Consider the following 26,383-nt stretch of genomic DNA (forward strand, 5'->3'; position numbering starts at 1 on the left):
TGACTCATCCGTGAAAGAGCTTGACCCCGTGTCTGTGGTGTCAGTGGCCTCGTCCGTCTGTTTCTGTCCGACGTGTTGATGCTGTTGCCATAGCAACATATGAATCATTTCCATCTTGTAAACAATAAAAACTCTTCAGGAACATAATCTGTTTATCAGCACATCCTGATACTAATTGTTTTTTTTTAATGGTTTGTTTTATTTCTTTTCTTCAAATTTTTGTGCGTTTTCTTTGTCTCCCCTCCAGAGAACTCAATCGTCACTTCACAGCAGTGTATTACGATCATGAACTTTCATTTCCTGTGGAGATTTGGACTATTTTTTGTCTCCATCCTCATATAGAACCAACACAGGCTGCTTGGTGAATCAGTTCCCCTGGTGTGCGCACGGACACCGACGGACTCACCAGGTGGTCGATGCCGATGCTGTTCCAGCCCTGCATGATGGGCAGGAAGGAGATGAAGGTGGGGATCACCCAGCAGCCGCTGATCATCAGAGCCACTCGCATGGGCGTCATTTTGTTCCGGTAGACCAGAGGCTGGCAGCAGATAGCGTAGTACCTGCAGACCAATGGTAGAAGAGGGATAACCAATCAATACATCCATACACTAAAATATACCATGTTACCATGTGTGCCGTATGTAACTTTTTCAATTTAAAGAGTAGACCTCAGTACGATGGCGCGTTACGGACAATGAAGGTAAAAAAAATACAAATACAAAGCCGGGGGAGGGGGGGGGGATACTCTGAGAAAAAATACTCATATTATTTCTGAGATAATTAAGTCGTAATTTTGCAAGAGAAAAAAATACAAAAATTATTTTAAATTGCTTTACCTTGCTGCCGAATGCAAAATTCATTAATTATCAATATTACAATTTATTTAGGTTCATGAAAGTTCACAGAAAGAATGCAAAAGAAAATGTCTATGTATCTCTCAGGAACTTGGCATCGCTCAGAGGCCGACCGTCAGAGAGGCAATCTTTAGGATTTATCTTAAATGGCTAAATGAAAATTACAAAAAAATGTCTAACATGATGACAAAGTACAATGCATACAGATATCAGCATTATGTTTATAACAGGACCCATCAAGAACGTAAAAGTAAATGTCTATGTATCTCTCAGGAACTTGCCATAATAACAATAGGAGCAACACAATTCAGATGGCGGCTGGCGTAACCACAGTTTTGCACTCGGCGGGTTAAGCTACCGCAGTGTTCAGCATGGGGTCTGTGGTGTGATGAGGTTGATCCAACCTGGTTCTTTGAAAAATAAAACCTCATCAATTTATTGCCATAAATTTCTCACTTTAATCTCAGAGAATTGCTGAGTTTGTTTCTCGCAAAACTATGATTTTATAATCTCACAGATTATTACCCCGCTACCCGTCTACGTAGAAATGACTTGCTGTAGACAAAACACAAGTTATACATAAAAGAGAACTTGTTTATAAAATAAAATTGCGAAGATTTAGCCATTCTTTTTATTCTTCTTTTATTTTAGCACTAAAATTTGCAACCAGACAAAAATAAGGGCCATACATGAGGAGTGACTGCACAAAGGGACACAGCTAAAATACCTGCTTATTTCTGGTGTTTTCTACTGTCACTCTACATTCCGTCTCTCTTTTCCTTTTTAATGAGCCCTTTTGGCAAGACAAGAGGGTGTTTGCTGCCAATGCATTTACAAAACTATGCTAACCACCAATCATTAAGCATTAGAACCCCCCCCCCCCCCACATGTCTGTCTGTCAATCCGTCTCTCATCCACTATCTCTGCCTGTCTGTGAGTACGTTTGATCTTTCTTCATCCTCTCTTTTAACCTCTACCTTTCACTAAAGCTACTTTTTATCCCTTTAAAAAACAATCAGCCGTTCTGTTATCTTAAATTAAAGTAAATGTTGAAAAGAGGTAAATAACTGTTCTGACATTATCAAAGTCGAATGTCTCTTCGTAGAACTATAATTAGTCGGTAAATTGTCAGTTGGCCTCGGCTGCTGCATTGCTGTTGGAGGCGGGACATTCAGTCCATTAACTGCTGCATCCAATCACTTGTCCTCCATGACAGTTATTGCTCCTAGAAGGTGGCTGCAGATACACTCCGTCACCTTTTAGCATATAAACCAGGTTACATGACATGTTGGATTCATCCTTCTGTGGAAAACTTTGTTTGCAACAAAGATGACTACAGATACAAATGTACAAACTACACTTTTTTAAAGGGGATTTTTAAGTCTGCAAGAGAGTTTTTGATACTCAAAATGTATTTTTTCTATGTGGACTCTTCCATTTAAAGAACATTTAAAGTCAACAATCACTCTGCCCCAGATCTGTCTCTTCTATTGTCCACTTTCTTCCCTTTTATCTGCACTCTCCCTATGTTTCTACTTTGATGCTTACAAGCCAAGCAGCTTAGTCTTTAACACTCTGTCTTTTGAAATGAGTGAAACAAACCGGATTTTGCGTGTTTCCAGCAATCCAATAGAGCAGGATTATCAGAATAAGCACTTCTTAAATTCGTATTTCTCTTTGTATCCGTCTCATTCACTTTGTAACTTACTCACAACCTAACACACACATTTGCTCTGACTCTGACTTTGTCACCAGCAAGTGTGTGTGTGTGTGTGTGTGTGTGTATGAGCATGATATCAAACAATGCAGCAGGAAATAGCTTGCTGTCGGGCGGTGATAGCGCTGAGATGATGCTGGCTCTGAATCGCATGAATGGAACAGCACTGGTGATAGAGAAATACTGTGAATGAGTGCCCGGGAGAGAGAGACGGAGTGAGAGAGACGGAGCATGAGAAGAGAGGAAGAAGAGATAGGAAGAGAGAAAGTGAACGGAAGCAAAAGAAGAAGAAAAAAAATGGAGCAAGGGGAAAAGATGAAGAGGAAGTTAGGAATAAAAAAAAAGAGGAAAATAAGTAGAGAAACAGGACAGGAAACAGAGGAAGGAAGGGAAGGATAAAAACAGAATGGGTGTCAGAAAAGAGAGAGAGAGAGAAAGGTATTAATCCCAAGTAAAAGGGCAAATGACAGACGCCACATTGCTTATTGTTAAGTCATCAACATCTGCAATTGTACCTGGCCTGGTCGATGACTGCGTGCGTGTGTGTGTGTGTGTGTGTGTGTGTAGACACGGAGCGAGGACATTTTGGCCGGTCCTCAATTTTGCAAAGGGCTGATTGAGGGTTCAGACTTGGTTTTAAGGTTCAGGTTGGAATTAGGTGTAGGTTAAGGTAAAGGCCTTGGTAATGCAGTATATCAGTGAGGGTCCTCTTAAAGATAGAAGTACAGGGATATGTGTGTGTGTGTACCAGTGTGCCTTTGCATGTTGAAGATGTGTCACTATAAGGGTGATTCTACTTTGTAAGTATATAATTACTTTCACTTTTTCTAAAATGCAATTGTTTAATTTTAATATTAATATATTTATGATATTTTTAATGCATTATGTAAAGCAATTTGAGTGGCCTTGCCTATTAAACCATTGTACTTTGTACTATATATGCTGTTCACTCCAACAGAACTTTGAGAAGAGGTCTAATCAGGCAACATAAGTGAAAACACCTGTTATTGGACGATGGGGGCTTGACATGGTACATAAGTCTCTCCAAATGAAACGCTTACAGATACATATTCCCTCTCTTTGGAGCTTTGTGAGGCCTTTTAGCCTCCTTCACCTCACTGTCACATACCGTCTCTTTTCAAAACAAGTTTCCAACGTAAGGTTTACTTTGTTTTTAGGTTTACTTACACAACAAAACTACTTGGTTAAGCTTAAGAAAAGATCGTGGTATGGGTTTAAATAAGTAGTAACATAACTGGTGTTCGTAAAGCCTGGAAGTAAAAAAGACGATAAGCACAGCTTTAACACGCTAATCCAAAAACTTGCTTTATCAGAATGCCAGATAATTTCCTTAAATAATAATCTATACTGTAGCTGCAGCTTTCCTCTGATCGAGGTTCTAACCCCCGAAGTCATCCTCTCCAGAGCAGCTGAGCTTACATATTTTTATAACCATTGCTTATCCTCAGAGGGTTGACTGAACACTCTGCTCTGCAGCAGCAGCATTAAAGCTAACTTCATCCCTATCGTCACTCTCTGTTGATATTTTGCTGCCTCCCCTGCTACGGTCCTACCTCATTACCTACTTGCGGTGCCATCAGTGATGTGGAGAGGCTGTGTATACTGTGTGTGGTCTGCATGTAATGGGGCATTAAAAAAAAGGTCAAGAGGCCCTTTACCTGTTTGAATTGCCCAAATATAGTGTTGAAAGGTTGCAAATGGATTCTTTAAGGCCTGAGTGACACAATCCCCGACACAAGTATGAATTCTTGCATTGTCTGAATAGAAATGTCCTCACACAAACATGCACAAGAACACTGTATGCACACACACTCCCAGAAGCTTAAATACTTACAAAGATAGATGCATAAAGGTGGACACACACTCTCACACACACACACTTGAACCTGGGGAAGATTAGAAGCAGACGGGGCACGGTTGAATGACAGCATGTCCTGACCGCGAGCACTTCAAATGGCCCCCGTTTCCTTTTGATCTGCAAAACATTTCTCTCTTGTTTATTTCTGACATCTTTATTCAGACATTATTTATATGGACGCTGGTTTCTGAGAACAGCCAAACCCAAAGAGTGTTGCCGTGTTCCACGTTCTCAGGCTGCTGCGGGTCATTGGATTTTGTCTTCACCTCAAACAAAGCAGCTTTGTACAGACAGCATACTGTTAGTCAACACATTCACCTGCACCACCAATAGGAACATTTTCACTATTTTAATTTTGTAGATTTTTTACTCGCAGATGGAAATGTTGACCTCTGCACTCGACTTTTGTCTGACAGCTGGGCTATTTTGTAGAGATCATACAACCATTTATAAACTTTATGAAACGTGCAAGATATTCAGAAAAAAATGAGTCTGTGAGACTATTAAGCACAAACAAAGCAAAATGGAAACATCTGATGCCAATCAGCTAATGAACGTCTGACCTCAGCACTCTGCCTGAACTCATCCTATGAGCTCCATTAACAAGTGAGAGAAACAAATCAGGAACATGAGACTTTACACTCAAATCAGGACGGGACAGACAAATTAAATAAGTCTGGGGGGGGGGAGAATACAATTTTGATTTTGTTGTTTTAAGAAGTCAGTTTAGATTTTCTGGGATTCCTTAAACACATCCAAGAATCACCTGCAACATCAGAATCCACCAGGTGGATCTAATTACATGCACTAATTACATGTCAGGACAGACGGCCAGCAGCCTGTCAGTGTAAAGAATTAAGAACCACCGCTTTAGTCCCTAAAAATAGGGTCAAGATGTGATCTTTAGCGACACATGTCACATACTTCATTACATGGACTAAACAGCACTGCCCTATCATGTCAGTCATCAGCATCTGCTCCCTTTCTTTCAGAAGGCTTTGATCGATGTCGACGGGTTTTGGGTTTGTTTTTAGTTGCAGTGATACGAGAGGTGGCTTAGTCTCGTGCAGAAGTGTGGCGTAAAGGAGACGATGAAATGAAGAATAAATGCAGGCGCATGTATTAAAGCGAGACGCTGCTGGATGACACGCTTTGCTTTCTTCAGTCCCTTGTGTCTTCACGCTCCCTCGCTCCATTTCTCTTTCTGTCTCTATAGCTTTCTTTTTGCCTCTTGAGTGAAGGACTCTGCATCCCAGGGTCCTTCACATAACCGCTGTGATATCATTTACTTCTTCTCTATATTAACACCAGCCTTTATCACACAGTAAAGTCACAGCAGTATTCTCCCTGCATTCCTAATGTTAATACACCATACGATCATCACTGCTACTGTACATTTATCATGATGTGAGATGATTCGCATTAGCCTGTGATGTGGCCCCCAGTGGCCCCCACTCAGTGCACTCAATGCTGGTTTGTGTTCAGGGAAAAGAAAACTAGAAACTAGAAAGGTAAACTAACTTTTGGCTGAACAGGGATAAGCTCATGATGCATCATCTAAGTTAACCTCTTCAGGAGCCGCAATTGTTGTTTTGAACAAACAGTCGACTCTCCGTGTCGCGTCACACATCTGAACCACGCCCGTCGCTGCCAGTAGCTCCTCCCAGGACGAGGTCTGGACCATAGATGTATAAAGAGAACTGGATACAGCGTCGGAGGCGGCGCCTTCGTTCATTCCTATTGAAGTTGTTCAAAAAAAGTTTGACTTCCGAGTATAACATTCCGATAAAATTACCCAGAGCCCTTCGAGCAAGCACACTCGCCTTTTCTTGAACCTTTAGCCTCCCAGCCCTCGGTCCAGCCTTGATCTCTTTAACATGAACAGAGGAAGGAAAATACCTTTGGATTTCAAATTCACATTTTGTTAAAAAAACAAAAAAACAAATACAAATGGAGATTCTTTGATGAGTTATTTATAGACATAATTTGAAAGGGTTGTTCTAATGTGTCGCATGTTTTGTATGTGTTGTGATTTTGCTGAAAGCAGCATAATAAAACTTAAATAGTTATAAAGTTATTTGGTTTGACATCAGGCACTACAGCACACATCAATGTCAATATCTGTAATAAAGTAGAGTTCTTCCAAACATGAGAGCATGCAGTGATATTTAAACTCTTTGTGTAACCATCTCTTTCTACCTCTGCTCCTCTCTCCCTCGCTCAGTGTTCCGGTGTTTTCACTCTCAGTGTAAATGTCTCTGAGTGTGTTAGCCTCTTCACTGAATGCCTTTGTGTTGGAGCATCCTCCTAGTGGCGGTTCTGGTATTTTTAGTCTAAATTCATTTGCATTCAGCCCTTTTCAGCATCTTCAGCTGACGGTGGGTGAATGAGAAGCTTTATCCTGCAGCTGTTCACTTATTTTCTATGTTCTCTCACTTTCTCTCTGTTTTCTTCTGCATTTCCTTTTCTTTTCTCTCGCCGTCCGTCTCTTTTCGTTCTCTGTCACGTACACAAGCTTCTGTTGTCTGTCAGCCAAGTTCTTTCTCGCTGCCGCTCTCTCGCTGCTTTCAGCTTCTTCAATTCAGTGTTCTGGTGTTTTTCGTTTTTTGTGAGTTTCAGCAGCTGCAGTGACCTCTGACCTGCTTCAAGGTCTGACGAGAGGAAAGCTGCAATAAGCTTCTTCTCAGATGAGGAAACGGTAAAAGAGCTTTGTCACAGAACACAGTTTGACTTGTCGCAGCAGTAAAAGCACAGGTTTAAAGACAAAATGAATGATGGCTGAATACAGCTGCTTTGATTTCAGAGTCCTGGTATTGCGCATGCTGGCTCACTTTCACACCTTCATGGTTTACTGGGACACTTGAGCCATGGTTGTTATTAGTAACACCTGTGCTTTTCCTGAGATGAGTCAATATGACTTTGACGAAGACAAAATCCTTTACCAGAGTCCAGGACTGTGAGAAACCAAAGACAGAAATCGATGATTTAACAATGTTCCCAATTAAGCAAAAATGTGTCCAAAGTAGAAAGAGACTAGTTCTACCAGCCAAAATACAGGCGGCATGGACGCGGGGCCACACGGGGCCACACGGGGCCATGGAAGCCACGTGAGCATTGTGCTTCTCGCTCTGCCCTCCAACAGGTAAAAACGACATGGAACTGTGTAAAAAATTGAGTAATATCTGTTTAAAAATGATGAAGACAAATACATCATCGTACCAAAGGCGATGTGACGCAGCAGAACAAGCATGTGAGTTACATTTTACAGTAAAATAAATGAAATGAATGGGAATCCCTCATCCTGCAGTTAAAACCATCCAGTTAATTGATAAGGCCTACACTTCCAAACCCTGCATAACCAACTGCATCGTCACTTGGCAGAACTTAATATGCAAACAATGAAGCTGGAACGCAACCACATGCTACAAAGACAGAGTCTGTGTTGCCGGTAAAAACCTACATGACGCGCCTTATTTATATATTTATATTTTGGCCACAATTCAAGTTTGATTTCTGAGTCCTTAACAAGTCATAATTGGCTACTTACGAGATTTAATGTGATTTTTTCTTAACAATAGGAATAGTGATGACAACTAAATAATAGTAAAATTAATAAACTTGATTTAGTGGGTTAACAGTTAATCACAAGGTTGGTTTGTCCAATCTCGTTTACTCCTGTCCAGCTAAGCGTGATAACAGAAAAAGAGAATTAATTGAATTTAAACAATATATTATGTGTGTTAATAAGCAATCTGATAAGATAAAATCTGCCTGAATTTCCTCAAATATGATTAAAATCTCTGCTGCTCTGAAGGAAAGTGACGGCTTCCACCACCAGGAGGAAGACAAACCGTGTGTGTCCCGACACAACGTGGTGGCCATTTCCTTTCCATCGATGTTTACGCCATGTTGTGTTTCTGTAACGCTCCGTCAGCAGCTCAGCAGAGCATTTGTTTTTGGGTCAGGACATATTTCTACATGCAGTGACAGTATTTGACAGCAGTAGGAAATAAATAAAATGGCAATGTGCTGGAAATGTTTGTCATTTTTTTTATTTTTCTCTAAATTCTTTTATATTATGTATTCAAAGGTTTCTCATTGTTTCCTTCTGTGTTTATTCTCTTTCTCCTCCAGTGATGCAGTCGACAGATGCTTCCTTTTACAGCTTCATTATAATAATGTACCCGGGAAATGTGTTGTTTTCTTCCCTGGTCTCTTATTTTGTTGTTTTGTTCAGAAATGCTGGAAGCTATAAATGACATCAGCAGCCTTCCTGAGCTTTCCCTCCGCTCTTCCTCCAAAAGCAAAAACATATTGGAAGTGATTTTTCCACCAGTGCTTCACTCAGTTTGTCAGCAGGAACTCTGAAAACGTTTGGTTCGTGTTGTAGAGCAGTATCTTCTGTTAATGTTGTGCTATAAGTCCAGCACATCCCTATCTGATGATCCTCTTAGTATTGATCGTTGGTGAAGAAAAAAAGAATTTCTCATAATGAATAAGATATTGATTTGCTGGCAAAGAGAACAACACTCACACTCACTTATTGGAGGTAACTGAAATTAAATGTGAAAATCAGGTTTTTGTGAAAATTTGGTATGACTGAACATTCCTGTCTTGGTTTCACTCGACATGACTTGATTTCCTGACACATTCTCACTCCCAACTCGTCACCTACGGACACTGGACCAGGACTCCTTTGTGTCACTTTTAAACAGGTACTGCTTTATTCCTTTTTTTCAGAATGAATTGAGTTAAAATACCTGAGCGTTATGTATTTAGATAACAGAGTTTTGGTTTCACAAGAGACAAGAACAACGGCTTGCCTGCTTTCCCACCTCTGAAAATCGTCACAATCTCTGCATGTAGACATGCAGAGACGCTGGATAAATCATATCCAATAAAAACATCTGTTTTTCCAGGTTTCCATCACAACTTGTTCCCCCGGGGGGGCAGATCAAAATCTTTTGCTTGATTCATGACTTCAAATAGTTGGTGAAGCAATGGGGAGTGCAGTTGAATACTTGAATATAACTCATAACTTCAAAATAAAAGCTGATCAGAAGATTAAGTTGTTTCACTGATTCTTTGCCTTGCTCATGGACATCTTGTAAATAGAGGAGTGCGAGGATTCTTTGTTCAATATTTCCGCCCTTTTTATTTCCATAAGTTCAAGCATTGAAGGCATCTTGAAGGTTGAGGGAAGAGAGAGTTTCTCTCTAACTTTGTTGTCTATAAAGCTTCTCCAACCACAAAGCAGCCAGTAACTGTAGACACTCTTTTCATGTGAGTGGGCTTCAGGGGGAAATACATTTCCAGATTCCAACAAGACGGATCCTTGAGGAACACCTTCATAAAGGCTCCATGAGTGCTGAGGGGAAGCTATAGCACCTTCTAAAACAGCAATACTTCCCAACTTTATCAATTGCTTTCAATTGCAGCCAACCTTTTTTATTTTTTTCTAGCGCTAATCAGTCTATAATACATAATCAAAACTACTATTGCCATGCATTTCCTAATCATTTGAATTGTGTTTTTATGCAAATAACTACGATGGATGACTATAACAATAAATAAATGTAACATTTGGACATTTTGTCTGCTATAAGAAAACAACAAATACGATTTGTATCAGCCGATAAAGTTCATCGATTATCAGCAAACCGCATCCGCAGCAACAAAACGTGGCATCGTTGAAATCGATATTTCCTTCCTTTTTTCTGCTAATCTGATCCGTGACTCAAAACCGTGATACGATATGAACCGTGAGTTTTGCGATCTGTTAAATAATATGCAGTGGGAAATCTCCAATAGTCAAGGCCTGTTTCCCTCCCTGCATGGTCATAGTGCTCTCACCCAAGGCACTTAACCCCTGCTGTTCCTATGGAGCAACTCCGTTACTCTCATTAGCGTGTTTGCCCTGACTTAGGCTTCTGGGGCAGAACTGCCTCTCAGGCCTCTTCTACTGGGATTAGCAGACTCCATGTCCTAAGGATGGGGCATTAACAGATGAACAGCCTAAGAGGTTGACAAGCTCAGTTTAAAGACCATGTTCGATAAATCATGGATATTTTACAATGTTTCTGACTATTTCAATTGCATGCTACGCAGTTCTAGATTTTTGGATGTGTTTTTCCTACAGGCCCCCATTGGCTCATTTCCATTTCATTCATTTCTGTGCAGTATATAGAAAACAATTAGCAGTCTCTTGAAACTTGACAAATCATGCAGACTGGGTCACACATTGTCCCCTGTCACTCACCAGTTTCACTTTAAACTGTGTTCATCGTGTCCTGTTGTCAGATTCAAGATAAGAGCAGCTTTCAGTTGATAGAAATGATAATGTGCTCATGTCGGTCACCTTGAATTGACCTATCAGCTATCAGCAGCCAACTGTGTGAGCAAGAGTGAGGGTTGTGTGTGCTAAACATAGACTGTATAAGTAGTGGACATCGTGAAGTCACCCATTGGTTTGTGGACTGATGTTATGAAGTCTGCGATATCGCCGTCGCCATCTTGGATTACGGCCATCACTAGCGGCAGCGACCTGTCAATCACCGTGTAGCCCCGCCCTAAAGCATCCCCTGCTTTATGGTCTGTTTGACTCTAAATGGACCATAATGTACTAAATGAACATCATGCTGTATTGAAGACTTGAAACTAGAGATTGAGACCATAAACTCACGTTTACAATGTTTACTGAGGTAATAAATCAAGAGAGAAGTAGAGTCATTTTCTCATAGACTTCAATACAACCAGAGGAGTCGCCCCCTGGTGGACACTAGAGAGAATGCAGGTTTAAGACGCTTCCGCATCGGCTTCACTCGGCAGAACTGGAGGTTGCCACCTGGTGCTAAAGGGTCAAAGAGGTTGGTCTACCCCTCTGGTTGGTAACACTTGTGGGAAATAGAGATGTGGAAACTACTAATTTCCAAACTTTCAATGGTATAGTTAATAAAGGAAAAGACATATTAAGCTCAATGGCCAGCGGTAATGACTGTCCAGAGGTCAGTAATGCTCCGTGGTTTAAAAAGGCTGCAAAAATGATTTTGGATGCAAACACGCTCTTTCTCTCTCTGTACTCTGAATCCATAATTCTTTGTTTGTGTGTCACTGTGATGGCATTTATCTCTGCCTGCAAAATGAACCCCTAAACGTTTAGAAGTTATGGATCCAAGTTCTGGAGATGAAGGAGGATTACCAAACAAATCCAGTGCTGAATCTGCCAAGACTTGTTTTCATCTTTAGTGCCTTCGTTTCTGTTGTTCCACAGAATGTGTGTGTTGCTGTGTGTTGGTTGGGTATTTAAAATATTCAGCAGAACATACACACAGATACACTCCGGGAGATAAAGTAAATCTGGGATTTTCTTTCATATGGGACTCCAGACTTTCTCTTATGTTTTTGCTGCAACTCACTGACAGTTTCATTAGTTTTTCGTCTCATCCGGCAGTTTAACACGAGGACAGACTTTCATGCTCTCTTTCTGTCAGTCTGCCTCTCATTTTTAATACAACCACAAACATGACGATGGTTCTCAAATGGCCTGTAATTACAGCGTGAGGGTTTACAAGCTGCTCAACACTGAGACGCTGTCTTTTACTACACCTGTTCTTACAATAATGGCATTTAATTATAGCTTAAGAGCAACTTTCTATAATCATCACATACCTTGACAACCATTTTAATGAGAACGCAGCACATATTCACAGCATAGTTGAGTGTGACTGTGGTTTATTAGAGCAAATAATTATTCATGAGGACAAAAATGTGTGATAAAGGGTACTTTAATTATGATCTGTTATGCATTATTTATCGGTCGCGTGCACTTTCCTCTATTTTATTTGAAACATTTTTGGAAACATTCTTTTTTGCCTTTTTGAAAAAGGCTTTTAAAGAGATTGAGAACTAACACTGTGCTGTGTTCTCTCAGTTGGTTGAACTTAACTTCATAATTACTCAAAAAAACAACGAGTAATGAGAAAGGAAATAGAAAATAAATGCCTCAAGTAAAACAAAACAGTTGACAGAGTAAAACAGTGTGCTAAGACTGAAACAGAAATACAATACTGGATTGATTATTAAGATATGTCGCATATTACAGCAGAAGCTTCTTTTTATTTAGATTTCTTTACAAAATAAGAGCATTTTATCACTATCAAAGCACAACATATGTGAATGTATTAGGGCTGTACCTAACCTACCTACCTCATTATTCTTTCATCAAGTAATCTAATTTATTCTTTCTTTCGATTAGGTAACTACTTTTTAAGAACTTCGGGGGTGATGAAGGGTGATTGCCTCGCTTTGAATCGGTAATGGAAGATGCGCTCTTCCAGGATGCGGAGGCAGCTGAATGTATAAAAGAGCACAAAGCTCCTCCGGCCAGATAATTGAATGAAGAAACAATTTCCTCTTTCACTGTTGCCTAGCTTTGCATCTTTGGAGTGTCTAATTTGAACAATGTACAACCGTCATCATTGCTATGCATGCTTCAGTGAGAGGTGGTGGTGGAAGACGGTGGCACAATATTTTCTCTGCATCCAGCTAAGACTAGTGGTACACAACACTTATTGTGCCTTAAAAGTTCCTAAGATTATATTCAGTGCAGGAATCCCTCAAGGCTGAATACATATTTCATGAGCTCTTGACTTTCAGAGACTTCTAATACAGAAAGTTTCCTCAGCATCACTCGCCCGCTACGTTTGTTAGGGCTTACAATATTGCAGCGTGTTTGCAAAGTCACAAGTCTCAAGCTTGAGAAGTGAGAACAACAACAGCAGGACATCTGAGTCATTCAATTAGAAAAGACAAAAAAAGCATCTGCTAATAGAGATGGACTAATGGGCTTAGAGGTGAGGAACAGTCCCTGTCCCAAAGTGCTAGCGAGCTAACTAGCTAATGAGGGCTAACCTGCTACCAATCAGAAACTAGAATTCTCAAGATAAACGCTGACACATTCATACATCAACATACATATAACAACATGTTCAGTGAATGAATAACCTTTATAGTGCTCTCTAGCAGTGTGAATTGTCCGTTAGAAATGTGTCAGGTGCTGTAAATGACAAAGTGTCGGTCTGGCTGCAGAGGCGATACAAATAATTTATCCGGTCTATATCCTCACACGGTCCGTGCTATCAGTCCGGAGGTCCTCTCGCTCCAGTTAATATCAAAGCTGTCCAAGTGAAAAGCAGCGCTTGAGTCTGATAACATCACTCTGCTGCTACAGTACTCACCCTTCAGAGGTTCAAAGACTAATGCTTCAGCTCCGAACCAACTTTACGTTTCGGTGAGTAATCCGTGTTCTTCTATTCAATCATTTTCAGAGGAACGACTTTGGGGGGAAAAAGTTACTTTTGAAAAGTACTAGAAACTATGTTCTTTAGTTTTTGGGCAACTTTTCTACCTTATCAAATCCTCTTCAAATAAAAGTTAAACTTTTACACAAAACCCAACCAGGGGCAAGCAGGAAAATACACATCCGATTTTAGACTGCAGGCCTTGATGTACTGTAGATCAGTTTGACCTGGAACGACTCATCTACACAACTACACAGTAGCTCTGATTCAATCCCTACAGTAGCTCTCCACGTATCTCAAGGTCTCACAGTGGTGTGATTCTGTTGAGCAGAACATTGGAGAGACTTTTATATTACATATTTACAATTGTTGTGTTATTTTTTTTGCATTGTCCAGAGTAAATGTCTTCTATTTAAGTTAAAACAACATAAAGTGAACTTGTGGTGTTCAAAGAGAGAGTATAGCATTTATATTTTCCTTCATTTATTTACCTAAAGACAATGCTCTGACACTATCTTTACTTCCTGCCATTGTTTCAGACTTTTCTGGGATTTTTACTCTACGTGTTCACACATTTTGTTCCGTCTGTGTCTGAAACACAGAGCCAGTGTTTTAAGATGTACATGTTCACCCTCCTCCTCCACACCACCAGCCCGGAACGTCTCACCTGTCCAGGGCGATGCAGCACAGGTGCAGTATGGACGCGGTGGTCAGCAGGACGTCCAGCGATGTCCGGACCAGGCAGAAGGTCTCGCCGTAGATCCAGTGCTGGTGGACCAGCTCGATGGCACCAAACGGCATCACCAGCACCGACACCAGCAGGTCGACAAACGCCAGAGACACGATGAAGTAGTTGGTCTTGATTTTCCTGGTGGAGGAAAAAGAATGAGAGGAGGAGTTTAGATAAACAAATATGCGTTATCATTCTGGAGTGATACCTCTTTTTGTGATCAATTAATCAATAATGAATGATCAATGTTGACGATGCATATTTAGATCATTCATTGGAAGGAGAGTGGAGTAAATGTAATGGTTACCGATGCTGTTTTGACATTATTATTCGAAAAACAAGAAAAATGTGATTTGAATAAAAAAAAACTTAAATTTTTTACTTTCAAACTAGAGACCTTGGGATGTACATTAACACACATTTTTGAAAAGTCGATTAGGATCCTTTTTCATGGTGGACAGACAACTAAACGTATCAACGTTACTATGCAACTAACGAAGTGATTTTGTTTCATTGGTTTTGTCGCCTGATGTCGTCCTGACTGACTCGGTGCAGAAAAGATACTTTGGATTGAAATATATTCCTTTGAAAGTTGAAAATGTTACAAATCAATAGACTCAAAATGTGACAATTTCACAAACTGTCGCGAGACTGTGGTGCAACTACACACCTGCACGTTTTGTGACTGCATGTTGCAACGCTATCACTGTGACAAAATCTGTCCATTGACAGGCAGAAATATAACAAAGTACTCCAAACTGCTTCTGTGGTGGTTCCTGCTTCAGTCGGCGTCTCCAGGAACACATTGTGTCGAGATGACTCACAGACTCACACGGTGAAAACAAGACCAGCGTTGCTGTCGTAGCTGGTAATGACTTTGGCAACGCTGTTTCTCAGCGACGTTGAATCACACTTGTACAGTAACTGATACTGAGAGTTTGGCAGCTGTATGAAAATGTAATTGTACTGTTGGGCAGCAACACCCAATAACAGGCGAATTGTTTCTTTGAAAAAGAGTTGTTTATTTTTGTGTGTGTGTGTCATAGTGTGTTTTTTATCATGAATACAGCCAACAGCAGCTCAAGAAAGCAACAAGTTGTTCACTGATATGCAACTCTTGACACTGTATATTTGTATCTTAAGTCCTTAAGTAACGTCAGTTCCGTAAGTAAATTAAACCAACCGTTGACTTATTTGTCAGGTAACTTCCATGCTTAAGAAATGGCCACTTCCATAGTTATTTGAAGCCAATTAGACAATAATGTTCTTCCACCTTTTGTGGCAACAGTTTGCGTTCGTCTCCTTCCTGTTTCAACATGCCGGCCAGCACAAAGACAATTCCATAAAGAAATGCTTTTCCCTACTTGTTGTGGAAGAAGTTGACAGGCCTGCACAGAGCTCTGACAGAGACTCCACACAACCACTCCGACTTTGAGCCAAACAGAGGCAGAGATGGAAAAGTCTGTCTTTAAATATCAGCAAAAAGAAAAACAGATTCCACGGGAACAGGGCAACAACAACAAGCACTGCGAGGAAAGAGAAAACATCCATCTCTCCATTTCATTAAATGGGAGGCGGAGGACAGAGGAGTGATGACACGTTGAGAAAAGTCATCAAACGCTCAACTTGAAATGAGGTGAAACCACAGCGAGACAGAATGAGATTAAGGTAGATTCATTCTGCAAATAGGTTGTTCATGATGATATAAAGGAGCCTGGAGTCCTCTTTGTTCTAACAGTCTGCAGACTCTTTATCACCTTCCCCGTGATAAAAGTTGGTTTTCTTTATCGCAGCAATACAGCTGTCACAGGCGAGGGGCCGTGCTGTTACTACAAAGTAGTGCTGAGATAAAAAAACACTACAATAAAATGGACCCCAAGACATATTTTACTTTCATCTACTACATTGATCTCTGCTTAACAGCCAACGCAGGGTGGGATGGCTTCCAGAGAGTCCTGCAACTATCTGATATATGTTCATTAAGCAGACTGTCTGTCACCCACACATGCATAAATACTCCCTCACTGTTTTGTGTCTCTCGCTCTCTCTTTCTGTGCAGCTTTGTGCTTGACCAATACCACAACTGCTCACACAAAGCGAGAGGATACTCTTGGCTGCCAGCTGTTAAGCATATTTGTAACCTTTCTGACAAATGAGTTATTGTCACATTAATCTATATAATACCGGTCAAATGGTGGTTGAAAGGTTTGTCACAGGGTTTGGGTACAAAAACAACTCAGTCAGCTGATCAGTCAACCTGTTCTCACTCCCAGCTCGTCAAATACTGCCGCTCGGTGTCTTGATACCACCACACAGACGGACTCTTTAGCGTCCGTATGAGACGCACCAGGCTTTCACAAAGCTCCAATGTACACCTATACGTGTCATTAGTAGATGCTAACGTAGTGTAAAGAGCGAGACAGTCTGTGACTGTTGGGTGGGAGCGGTGGTGGTGGATGGGTCAAACAAACAGGACTTTCACCCAGCAGACCGGTGTTTGTGTCTATTGTGAAACTAAAAGTCAATGTTGATATTTTGTCATTTGTTACTTTTGTTAGTAGTTAGTCAGTCAAGTTAATTTCTAAAAGACACGCTTGTAACAAGCGCATAGCGACGCGCCTCATCACCTGGTTGGTAAAGCTTTGCATTCACAGACGAACCACCAACCAACCAGTTAACCCGTGAAAGAGTCAGCTGGTCTGTTCTCCACGCTGTCTGCCACGTGGATGGTCTGCGGTCTATAAATAGCGTCAGTAAGAGCGGATGGCTGTGAGGGTTTTCCATCTGCCTGTCACTAACCCAAACAGCCCCTTAAAAACAGTGTTAGTGCAGGAACCAAGCAGCTGTCTGCTGCGCCACAATATAAATCATGTCGGACATGCACACACACATGTCCACATGCACGCATCGGAAAACACACAAAAACGCACAAATAGATGCATCAACGCAAGCGGAAACACAGAAAACCATGTGCACACCTTCTGTAGATTAATGAGGTTTATATACACACACTGTATGCTCAAACACACAACACACACACACACACACACACACACAGTTGTTGGCTGTAATTCAGGACAGTTTAGAAACCATTAACATACCCAGAGCGGGAGGCGTCGCGTTTAGTTAGGATGACATATCGTGTTTAGCTTAAAGTCCTAAGAATAAATAAAGTGTATTAAGAGGGATCGTGTTGCTGGAAGGTTGGTGTGATTTACAGACGCACGGTGTGTCGAGTGGATAATATGGAAAGAAGAGGAGGAGAGATGAGCATGTTGAAGAAGAAAATACTGTAAAGAGGAGAAGAGGGATGAATGTTCTTTAAATCCTTTAATTGTAATTAGGTTAAACCGCACTGTTTTTCTTTGTGAAGTTAAATACTTTGATTATAGATAAGACAATGATTCTGAAATATTGTCATATATCAAAAGTGTTGGAAATTTAGTTTTGAAACTTTTGTTAATTTGTCGCAGGTCCACTCCTCCCGGTTGGGTAGATTTCAGGGCTGAAAACATGTAAATCAAACGACCCTGGGGAAGTGAGAACAAAACAACTCCACTGCCAATAAAAAGCATTAAGCTGATATTCTAGTTTTTGTGAAATACTGCCTGAGGCGTTAAATGCCTCTGCAACAACATTGTGATCACCACAGCAGTGATTGGAATGCTAATGATAATCTTTCTGCCTTTAAAGACACTTTGAGTGGATTTCTTGTGTTCTTTCATGTAATTATTGTATTTATTAAATTGCTTGGATTTATTTTATTTTCTTTCTTTCTTGTAGAATAATAAGATAATCCCGGTGTCAGTGTCATGTGGTTGAATCCAAAGAGGTGAAAGCCTGCGTTGACTACAGAATGCCTCTTTGTGACGACTAAGGCTGAACTGTTTTCTACAAAACGGCACCAATCAAAAACAAAGGTTAGACAATGAAAACACGAGAAAATTACAAAAAACAAATAGATTTGTATTGTTACTTATCACAATAAAAACAGTAATCTGACTATCCCCATACTGAAATGAAATATCCTCCAGCACATAACAGTGTTAATGCACACATGTGCTTATTAGATAGAAAATACAAAGACCCCTAACGAAGATCCTGCAGCTCGCATGGCTGCAGGTTAATCACCACAGTTGCTCATAAAGCTGCCTGGTGTCCATTATAAACAGCATGCAGTCTGTGTGGCAGCACGTGTCTGTGTGTGTGTGTGGGTGTGTGTGTGTGTGTGTGTAATGCCTCTTAACGTGTCTGGCAGCTTTCCTCTCCTGCAGGCTGCACACACTTCACTTGTCCAGAGTGTCCTCGCATTGTAATAAAATATATTTTAAATCTTTCCCTGTCATGGCTTTTAAGTGTGACATGCTAACATGTAGCATGTTTTGCTAACTTACTTACTTGTTAGTAATTAAGTGATTGCTAACTGACTGTTTGGCTATAACCCCTTTGTCTTCAAAACATATTCTCATAGAACAGTTCGATATCTTACAAAAAAGTTGCTCATCATTTTTCATGTGTTTTGCAAAAGTCCAGCATCACGTGTTGATTTCTGCTCGTTACATGCATCTTTTCAAACTTCTGTCTTCAAAGGAAACAACTTAGTTAGGCTGAGGAGAAGATATAAAATAACTGCGGTAGTGGCGTTACTAAAGTCCTCACGTTACGGGACAGATGCATCAAGGTCGGCTTCTTGTTTCACACGCGGAGTGAAAGACCACCGAATACATGCATATAGATTCTAAGGTGGCCGCGTCGTTCACCTCCCACGCCTGCCATTTCTCCGACAATCTATCTGTTTTGATGATGTCGTCCCACCGTCTCTCCTGCTTCCATAGATCCTGCAGAGATGCACTGGAATCTTTGCACAGAGTCAGAGAGCCCAGAGAGTCAAGCTGGCTTGCCAGCACCTTGAATATATTCCTCATTAAGCTGATTGATGCTTCACTTCATCAAGACATTTTTTCGATTCTCCGTTCACACGGGAGGCATGTGAGGAAAACAAAATGTTTTTCTCCAAGAAGTCAAGGTGACACGCGGTGAGTAATCGATATACAAGTAGTCTTCTTGTGGGTGAAGTATTCCTGTGATGAATTCAAAAATACCGACTGGCTGTTTCTCTTACGATTGACTAAGAAACAGGCTGACTCTGCTGCTGCTCAACAGTTGTTTTAATGATGTGCTCAGAGTTCTGCTTTATATTTTGTCACAAACACGGTCACCCAGGGGACACTCCACCAGAGCAGGAGTGAGTCTTTTTTTATTTTTCGTGTGCATCTATAATGCATTTGTGTCTTTTTTATATTTACGTGTTTGCAGTTAACGTGAACCAGGAGTAAAAACAGTGGACGTCTCTCTGTGTGTGTGTGTGTGTGTGGGTGTGTGTGTGTGTGTGTGTGTATTTCCCAGTGGACAGAAAGACAATGATGCCGGGACAAATAAAGACGGTGTGTCATCGCTCTCTCCTCGGGGAGGTGAGACATCACAGCAGTGACTTTGTCACTCATCAATGTTCTTAAACACACACACACACACACACACACACACACACACATTTATACACAGAAATGAATGCTGACTTTAATTACTTTTTATTCCCACGTACACACACACACGTCTGCTTTTCTTTTTCTTTTCTCGCATGCATTCATCCTTCACACAACCCAACACACACATGTCAGCATAACGATGGTCACCCTGAGCTCTCATGGCAGATAGAAAGACAGACAAAGAGAGAGAGTCCAACTATCAGAGACATGGTACACGATAGAGAAAGAGAGAGGGAGAAGAGGGAGGAAGAGAAGAAGATTGTATCATTGCGGTGAGGGCGGCTCCCACATGACTGGCCATCCTCAGGATGACCTACCGGCTCTGCCCGAGTCCCGAGACATCGTTGCAGTTTCTCGTTAGACTTCACAGAAGAAAGAACACCCTGACTCTGAACATTATGCTCATGAAATGTATTGTATGTAGATATTCTTTGATTCATTGCTGCAGTATATTCTGCTGTCTTCTGTGTTCAGTATCTCAGCAGCAGTTCATGTAACCGTGGCTCTACTTCTCTCACTTTCATCCTTTCTGTCGTTGTCTCACTTAGACACACAAGGAGACATTCTCTGAAATAAGGTGTTATTATTATAAAAATAAAGAGCTGGATGTTTGCGTTAAGAGATACGTCAGGGAAAGGAGTAGAAGCTCTGTCCCACCTGAGTTGTCGGTCCTTGCAGACGGCCACCATGACCAGCAGGTTTCCCAGGATGCTCATCAGCATGACCAGAGACAGGAAGCAGATCAGAGCGATCCGCTTTGGCATGCTGTCGCTATGGAAACACCAACAAAAAGGAGAAAGACAAAACAAAACCACACATCAGTTCAGATCTGCAGAGAGAAACGACAGTCTGCATCGTTTCACAAGAGAAGAAGAAAAGTTAGTTCAGCTGCACTTAGACAAGACTTCTTGAAAATCAATGTTTTTATCAGCCTATATTTCGCTGCATCAGCGAAAAATAAATCCACTCCCACTAATGGCTTGACTCAACTTTTCTAAATTAAGTTCAGGAATATATTTATTGGCAGAAACAAAAATGACAGAAAGCAGGATTTATTTGTAATAAAGTTTCTGCTGCTCATAAAGTCAAACACTGTCAGCCTATAACGATGAATCTACAACGTGATATTTATTCCATATCCACAGCGAGATGACACAAACAAGTCCAGAGTGTTTATTACATTGACAGACATCGTTCCAGCGCTACGTAAACTTTAAAGCTTTCAATCATCTTGAATTCCGAACTGAAAACTCAACAGAGAGGAGGTAGTATCAGCGCCTAGAAGCTGAATATTGATGCTGTACATACTCTAAAATAATACGCAGCAATTAATCAACAATAATTACAGAAAATATATCTCCAAATAATCCAAAATGAAGTCCAAACATTTTGATGCCAGCAAACTTCCGCTGATATCTTCATCTTCAAAAAGACAGAGGCCTTAAATGGAGTCATCTCTTCACTGTATGAGCTGAAAGGCATAAAACTCAACATCTCTGCCACTGAACGATCAATTTAACTGACGTCTTTTGGCATTTTCATCCAGTGATTCACAATGAGCGGATCATTTTTTCCAAGGACTCCTTGACAGGACACGTCTTAGTCCACTGTGAAGAAAACTGCAAAAAAAGTTGCTTTTTCCTTTCAGATTCTGGCTGAAAGAATAAGTTCAGGAGGCCTATAGGGTGCTAATTCACTATGCACCACCAGGACCCTTAATATATGTTACGTCATGAAAACTGCAGACGATGCATCTCTGCTCCTATACGTCTGCTATAAGCTTGGCACGGCTTCAACTAAACGTCTCAAGGTACAACAAAGTAGTCGGCGTGAGTTATGAATCAAAGCCCTCGGAGTGAGTTGTGTGTGAGCCCTCTGAAAATGAGTTGTTTAATCTCAGACTTGTTGGTAATGCATTACGGTAATCCTCCTGAGGCTCGTGGTCTGTCGCACTTGAAGGCTTGCCTTGACTTCAAGTACGAGACTTTATTCCATTACAGGAGCAACATTTGAACTTTTCTTTGTCCGGCAAGTCCACTGAAAAGTTTTGGGGCCGTTTATTTATGGATTCTTTTTATTTTCTGTCCACGTTATCTGCAATATGCTAATACGCCGCCTCGGTGAGTCACCGCTCAAGGTCCGTCCCTATCTGCCAAATTATTTTACTCTCACCATCTGAGGTTCAAACGCGAAGTGATGGCGTGCAAATGAGGCTTGTTCTTTGATCAGTGGTGCCAACACACTAATCAGATCAAATGGGAAGGCTGACAGCTTCTCAACAGAAGCATCATTATCCCCCCAAAAGGCCTCTGTAACACCACACTGATCTTCTTTCATCTTGAATTTGTCGGCTGCACAGTGCGACCTTTCTCCGGAATGAGACATTGATACGAGTGTGATTGTAGTAGTGACCGCCTTTTCACACAGCTGCCGGTGTAACAGGCAGCGTACACATCTCCTCGCTCAAACAGGAGCCTCGCCTCATTTTGGATTTGACAATACATGAGCAGCACTTTGGCTCTGTGCTTTCTGAACACGCTCTTCCTGATCATTAGGTACCTGCGTCTGATTCCAAAGCTGCAGGAATCTGCTCCCTCATTGTTAGGGAACAATGAAATAGCATTTATTTTTTCAATTAACACTTGCAAATGACAAGGTAGTACGAAATGTACACCATACTTCAACCTATTTTCTTTTTCTTTTTCCTAGCTGTCTAGTGTCAAATATTTACTCTTATTCAGCAACAACATTTAAACCTGAAAGCTTCAGTTCAGCCGCAGTCTTCACTGAGCTTTGATGCTCAGGTAGTCCCTCATCCACGGGGAAAAAGGTTGTGATTGTATGTTTCTGCAAACCACTAATACATTGAGAGCAAGTATTGTAGAACAACGAGCAACAGGCATTGACTGTTATTGAAAGTTACGTGTTATAATAGCGAGTATAAAAAGTGAGAAAATCCATTGAGGGCACATTTAGCTCGTTTTTAAACTAGATGACTGGATATACTCTCCGAAGCAACCTACACTGAGCGCATTCAAGTGAGAGTTATAGATGTCGGCAAAACTCGTTCGTGTATCCTTTATAAAAAACACATGGAAACAGGTTTAGTGCCCCAGAACCAGTCCTTACAGTGTCTATATTTATGAGAAGTCAGTAGTACAGTAAAGTTATAGAGAATTCATATTATAGTATGTCAAAGTCGTGATACTAGACTTCATTCCTCCACTGTGGAGCCACAGCAGAAGAAGAGCCTTCACTAAGATGAGTGACCACCATGTTTTAATGTACACAGCACCAGATCACTAGGTTCCATGACCACATAAATTGTCTTAAATTGTCACAAAAAGAGATTTTAAAAAAGTGTGGAAAGTGTTCATTGAGCTCAGCGATCATATTTTATGATCTGATATTATTTTGCCCGTTTGATGAAAGATTAATCTGGGCTGTGCTTTTATTCAGCGTCATGTAAATGTGTTATTTATCAAATATTGCATTGCCTTCCTCTGTAAGCTTCTGTATATCGAATGTGTGCTTAGCTTAGAAAAGTCGACAGGTGAGATGTTGGAGGCATTTGTGGCAACAAATATGCTCTCTCACTCCACACCATGTGCTCTAAATTGATTTTCCAGATGCATGAAGAGCTCTTTCTGCATACCTTCATTTGCTCTTAAATCTGTGAGACTGTGGAAGAGATTGCAGCGACGCAACGACTGAGCGAAACTTTGTTGACATCCGATACGCATGAACTTTGACCCGCAGCTAAGCTGAACTTCTGCCTCGCAATCAGCAAGCTAGCAGCCCCAATTAAGGACAGATGAGGATTGACTGGGGAAATACCTCCAGACAAGAAGCTCTAAAAAGCTCCAATCTGTCATGAAGACAGAGTGCACACACACACACACACACACACACACACACACACACACACACACACACAGACACACACACACACACACACACACACACAGGCTTTATTCCTACCTGGTTTTTAGGGTCTGAGTGATTTTGATGCCTCTGCTAAATGTGAGGCAAAATCGGGAAAATGTAATCTTAGCTGTAACAGGAAGTGAAGAAAAGATGTCCTACTCTGCCTCAGAATATCTTCTGCATCACAGTCTATTCTGAAGCCCTCTCAGAGGCTCCATATCAGGTACTGAACGAGCTGCTGAAGTGCTGCTGATTAGATCCAAAGAGCACGTTTTGTTTTTTCTTCAGCCCTGATGACTGCAGGCAGGACCCTCGGTGGTCCACACGGATGGGCTGAAGAGTCGACTGTGCGCGTCTGACTGAACACTCCGGTGATTCTGCATGAACACATTACGTCAACTCAAGTGAGCTGATTGCACAGAAGCTGTCACCTTTGGGGGCCTGTACAACGTTAGAGTGGATGTGGTGAAAGCATTCGCTGTTGCATTCAAATGTTGTGCTTTTAAAATGTCTCTTTTTTCCTCAAGTCAGAACAGAAGCGTGATGTTAGTGTCACTCACATTCGACTGTCGATGATGTCATCAAACGCAAAAACACCACAAGCTACGCAGCTCGTCTGGAGCAGTCATTCATCTTTGTCATTTGGTTTAAACTTTTTTATTTTGCAGATTTGTATCTGTCTGCTGAACATTTACAACCTGGTTTCACTCCCAACTCGTCTAATAGAGACACCGATGCATGAGGCTTCCTTCAGCATCTGTATGAGACACACTAGACTTTCAACAATGTAAACTGATCTACACCGTTATTAGACGGTGAGATTAACTGACGTACTATATCAGAGATGAGAGATAAAGCTGGTGGGAGGGGAGGTTGGACGGGTGAAACCAAGTTAAAGTTGCTATTTTACAGTAGTTTTGTTATGTGATTTCTGTACTTTACGCTAGTTACGTAACAAACATACTTATTTTAACCCAAACCTCAATCTTTTCCTGAACCTAACCAAGTGGTTTTGATGCGTAAGCAAGCCTTGAAACAAAGTGAACCGACGTTGGGAGTTTATTTATATATTTTAAGACACTATGCATGAAACAAGGGGAAAAGACACAACATCCCTGATTCATCAAATACTGACGCCAAACATCAGTATTTGATGAGTTGGGAGTGAATATGTGTTGACATTTACTTAATTTATGCCTCCCTAATTAAAGTTGTTAGCAGAAAACTGCTGGAGCGGAGTACAGCACATTAAAGCACTATTAAAAAAGATCTAAGATTCAAAATAAAGAAACGCCACAAAGACGGGGTTTGGTTACTCGTAGACGGCTAAATCTTGCAGAGTTGCCTCTGATGTACTACATGCAGGGCTCATGCATCATTTAAGATCTGCTCTCCTCTGTCTTCTCTGACAGTCCTAGAAAGTTCTCGTTCATCTGAGGACATCAGCATCAGGACACTTCCTATGTCTGTGAGAGGTCCTACAGGAAACAGCTGTTCCATAAGAGGGGGCAATTTAAAATAGAGCCAACCGGGCGGGGTTTGTCCGAGCATCAGGAAGGAAACATAAGGAAAGAACCAGATATTCATCTTTTCGGAAAATATTTTGTACTGATGATTCAACCAAGAGAGTTTTATGTCAATCTACGCCTTGGAAGAGCTTCAATTGCAAGTCAGCTACATTGTGTTAAAATATAACTCCTCCTCTCCCACTCTTTTGACATATTACCTTTAAGCTTCTCTTGTTTTGTTTGTAAGATGTTCATGAAACTTGGAGAGGTGGAGCACGGGACACCCATGAAGAGCTCATGGATTTTGGAGCGGATCCAAATCACTTCTACACACTTTATTTTTCACTCATAGAAATTGCCTTGGCAGAGGTCTGCACGCTCCAAGTGCACTTCTAGTTATTTGATAACTGGTAAGCAGCTTCATAAATCTTACTAAACCACATTTCTGCAGTGGAGGATGTGCACTTGCTCACCCCAAAAGGACCAGATCTCACCCATCCCAGCCTGTGTTCTCTGTTCATGCTCTTATCAACAACAAAGGCCTCACATTTGACATTGTGTCTCACAAAAAAACTAAAACATTTTGGCTAGAGCTGAAGGCCTAAGTGGGAATCCCTAATTGCAAACAATAGCTGTCTGGACACTGGCGTTCCCTCTCAGCAGGCAAAGACAAGCAGCTATTATGCAGACTGGCACCAGAGGCCGTGAGCGCCGTCTCAGCCGCTATCAAATGCTGCTTCTCGGTGTCATAAACAAGTGAAAATGTATTGAAATAGACGGCCGGGTCACGATTCTCCTGCTGGCTGAGACCAAAAGAGAGCAAACGAGGACGCGAAAAAAAGAATAATTATGCGTGAAAGCTCGGGAGTAGAAATAAATTGTGATTGCATCGTGGTTCACTGAGCTTGAACATTTTTGACAAA

General features: G+C 41.1%; 1 protein-coding gene across 2 annotated transcripts in view; it reads right to left on the bottom strand.

Moving 5' to 3' along the window:
• The window catches only part of htr4 (5-hydroxytryptamine receptor 4), a 139,522-nt gene that overhangs the window by 45,123 nt on the left and 68,016 nt on the right, over window positions 1–26,383 (bottom strand). For both annotated transcript variants that reach the window (XM_031866966.1, XM_031866967.1), the window contains exons 3-5: window positions 20,683–20,796; window positions 14,417–14,617; window positions 407–560 (exon numbers count right to left, since the gene is read on the bottom strand). In XM_031866966.1, the coding sequence (XP_031722826.1) occupies window positions 407–560; window positions 14,417–14,617; window positions 20,683–20,796 (469 nt within the window). The remainder of the gene's footprint in view (window positions 1–406; window positions 561–14,416; window positions 14,618–20,682; window positions 20,797–26,383) is intronic.

Source organism: Anarrhichthys ocellatus, unplaced genomic scaffold, assembly GCF_004355925.1.
Source record: "Anarrhichthys ocellatus isolate YVR2014 unplaced genomic scaffold, GSC_Weel_1.0 scaffold37, whole genome shotgun sequence".
In the NCBI taxonomy this organism is placed as follows: Eukaryota; Metazoa; Chordata; class Actinopteri; order Perciformes; family Anarhichadidae; genus Anarrhichthys; species Anarrhichthys ocellatus.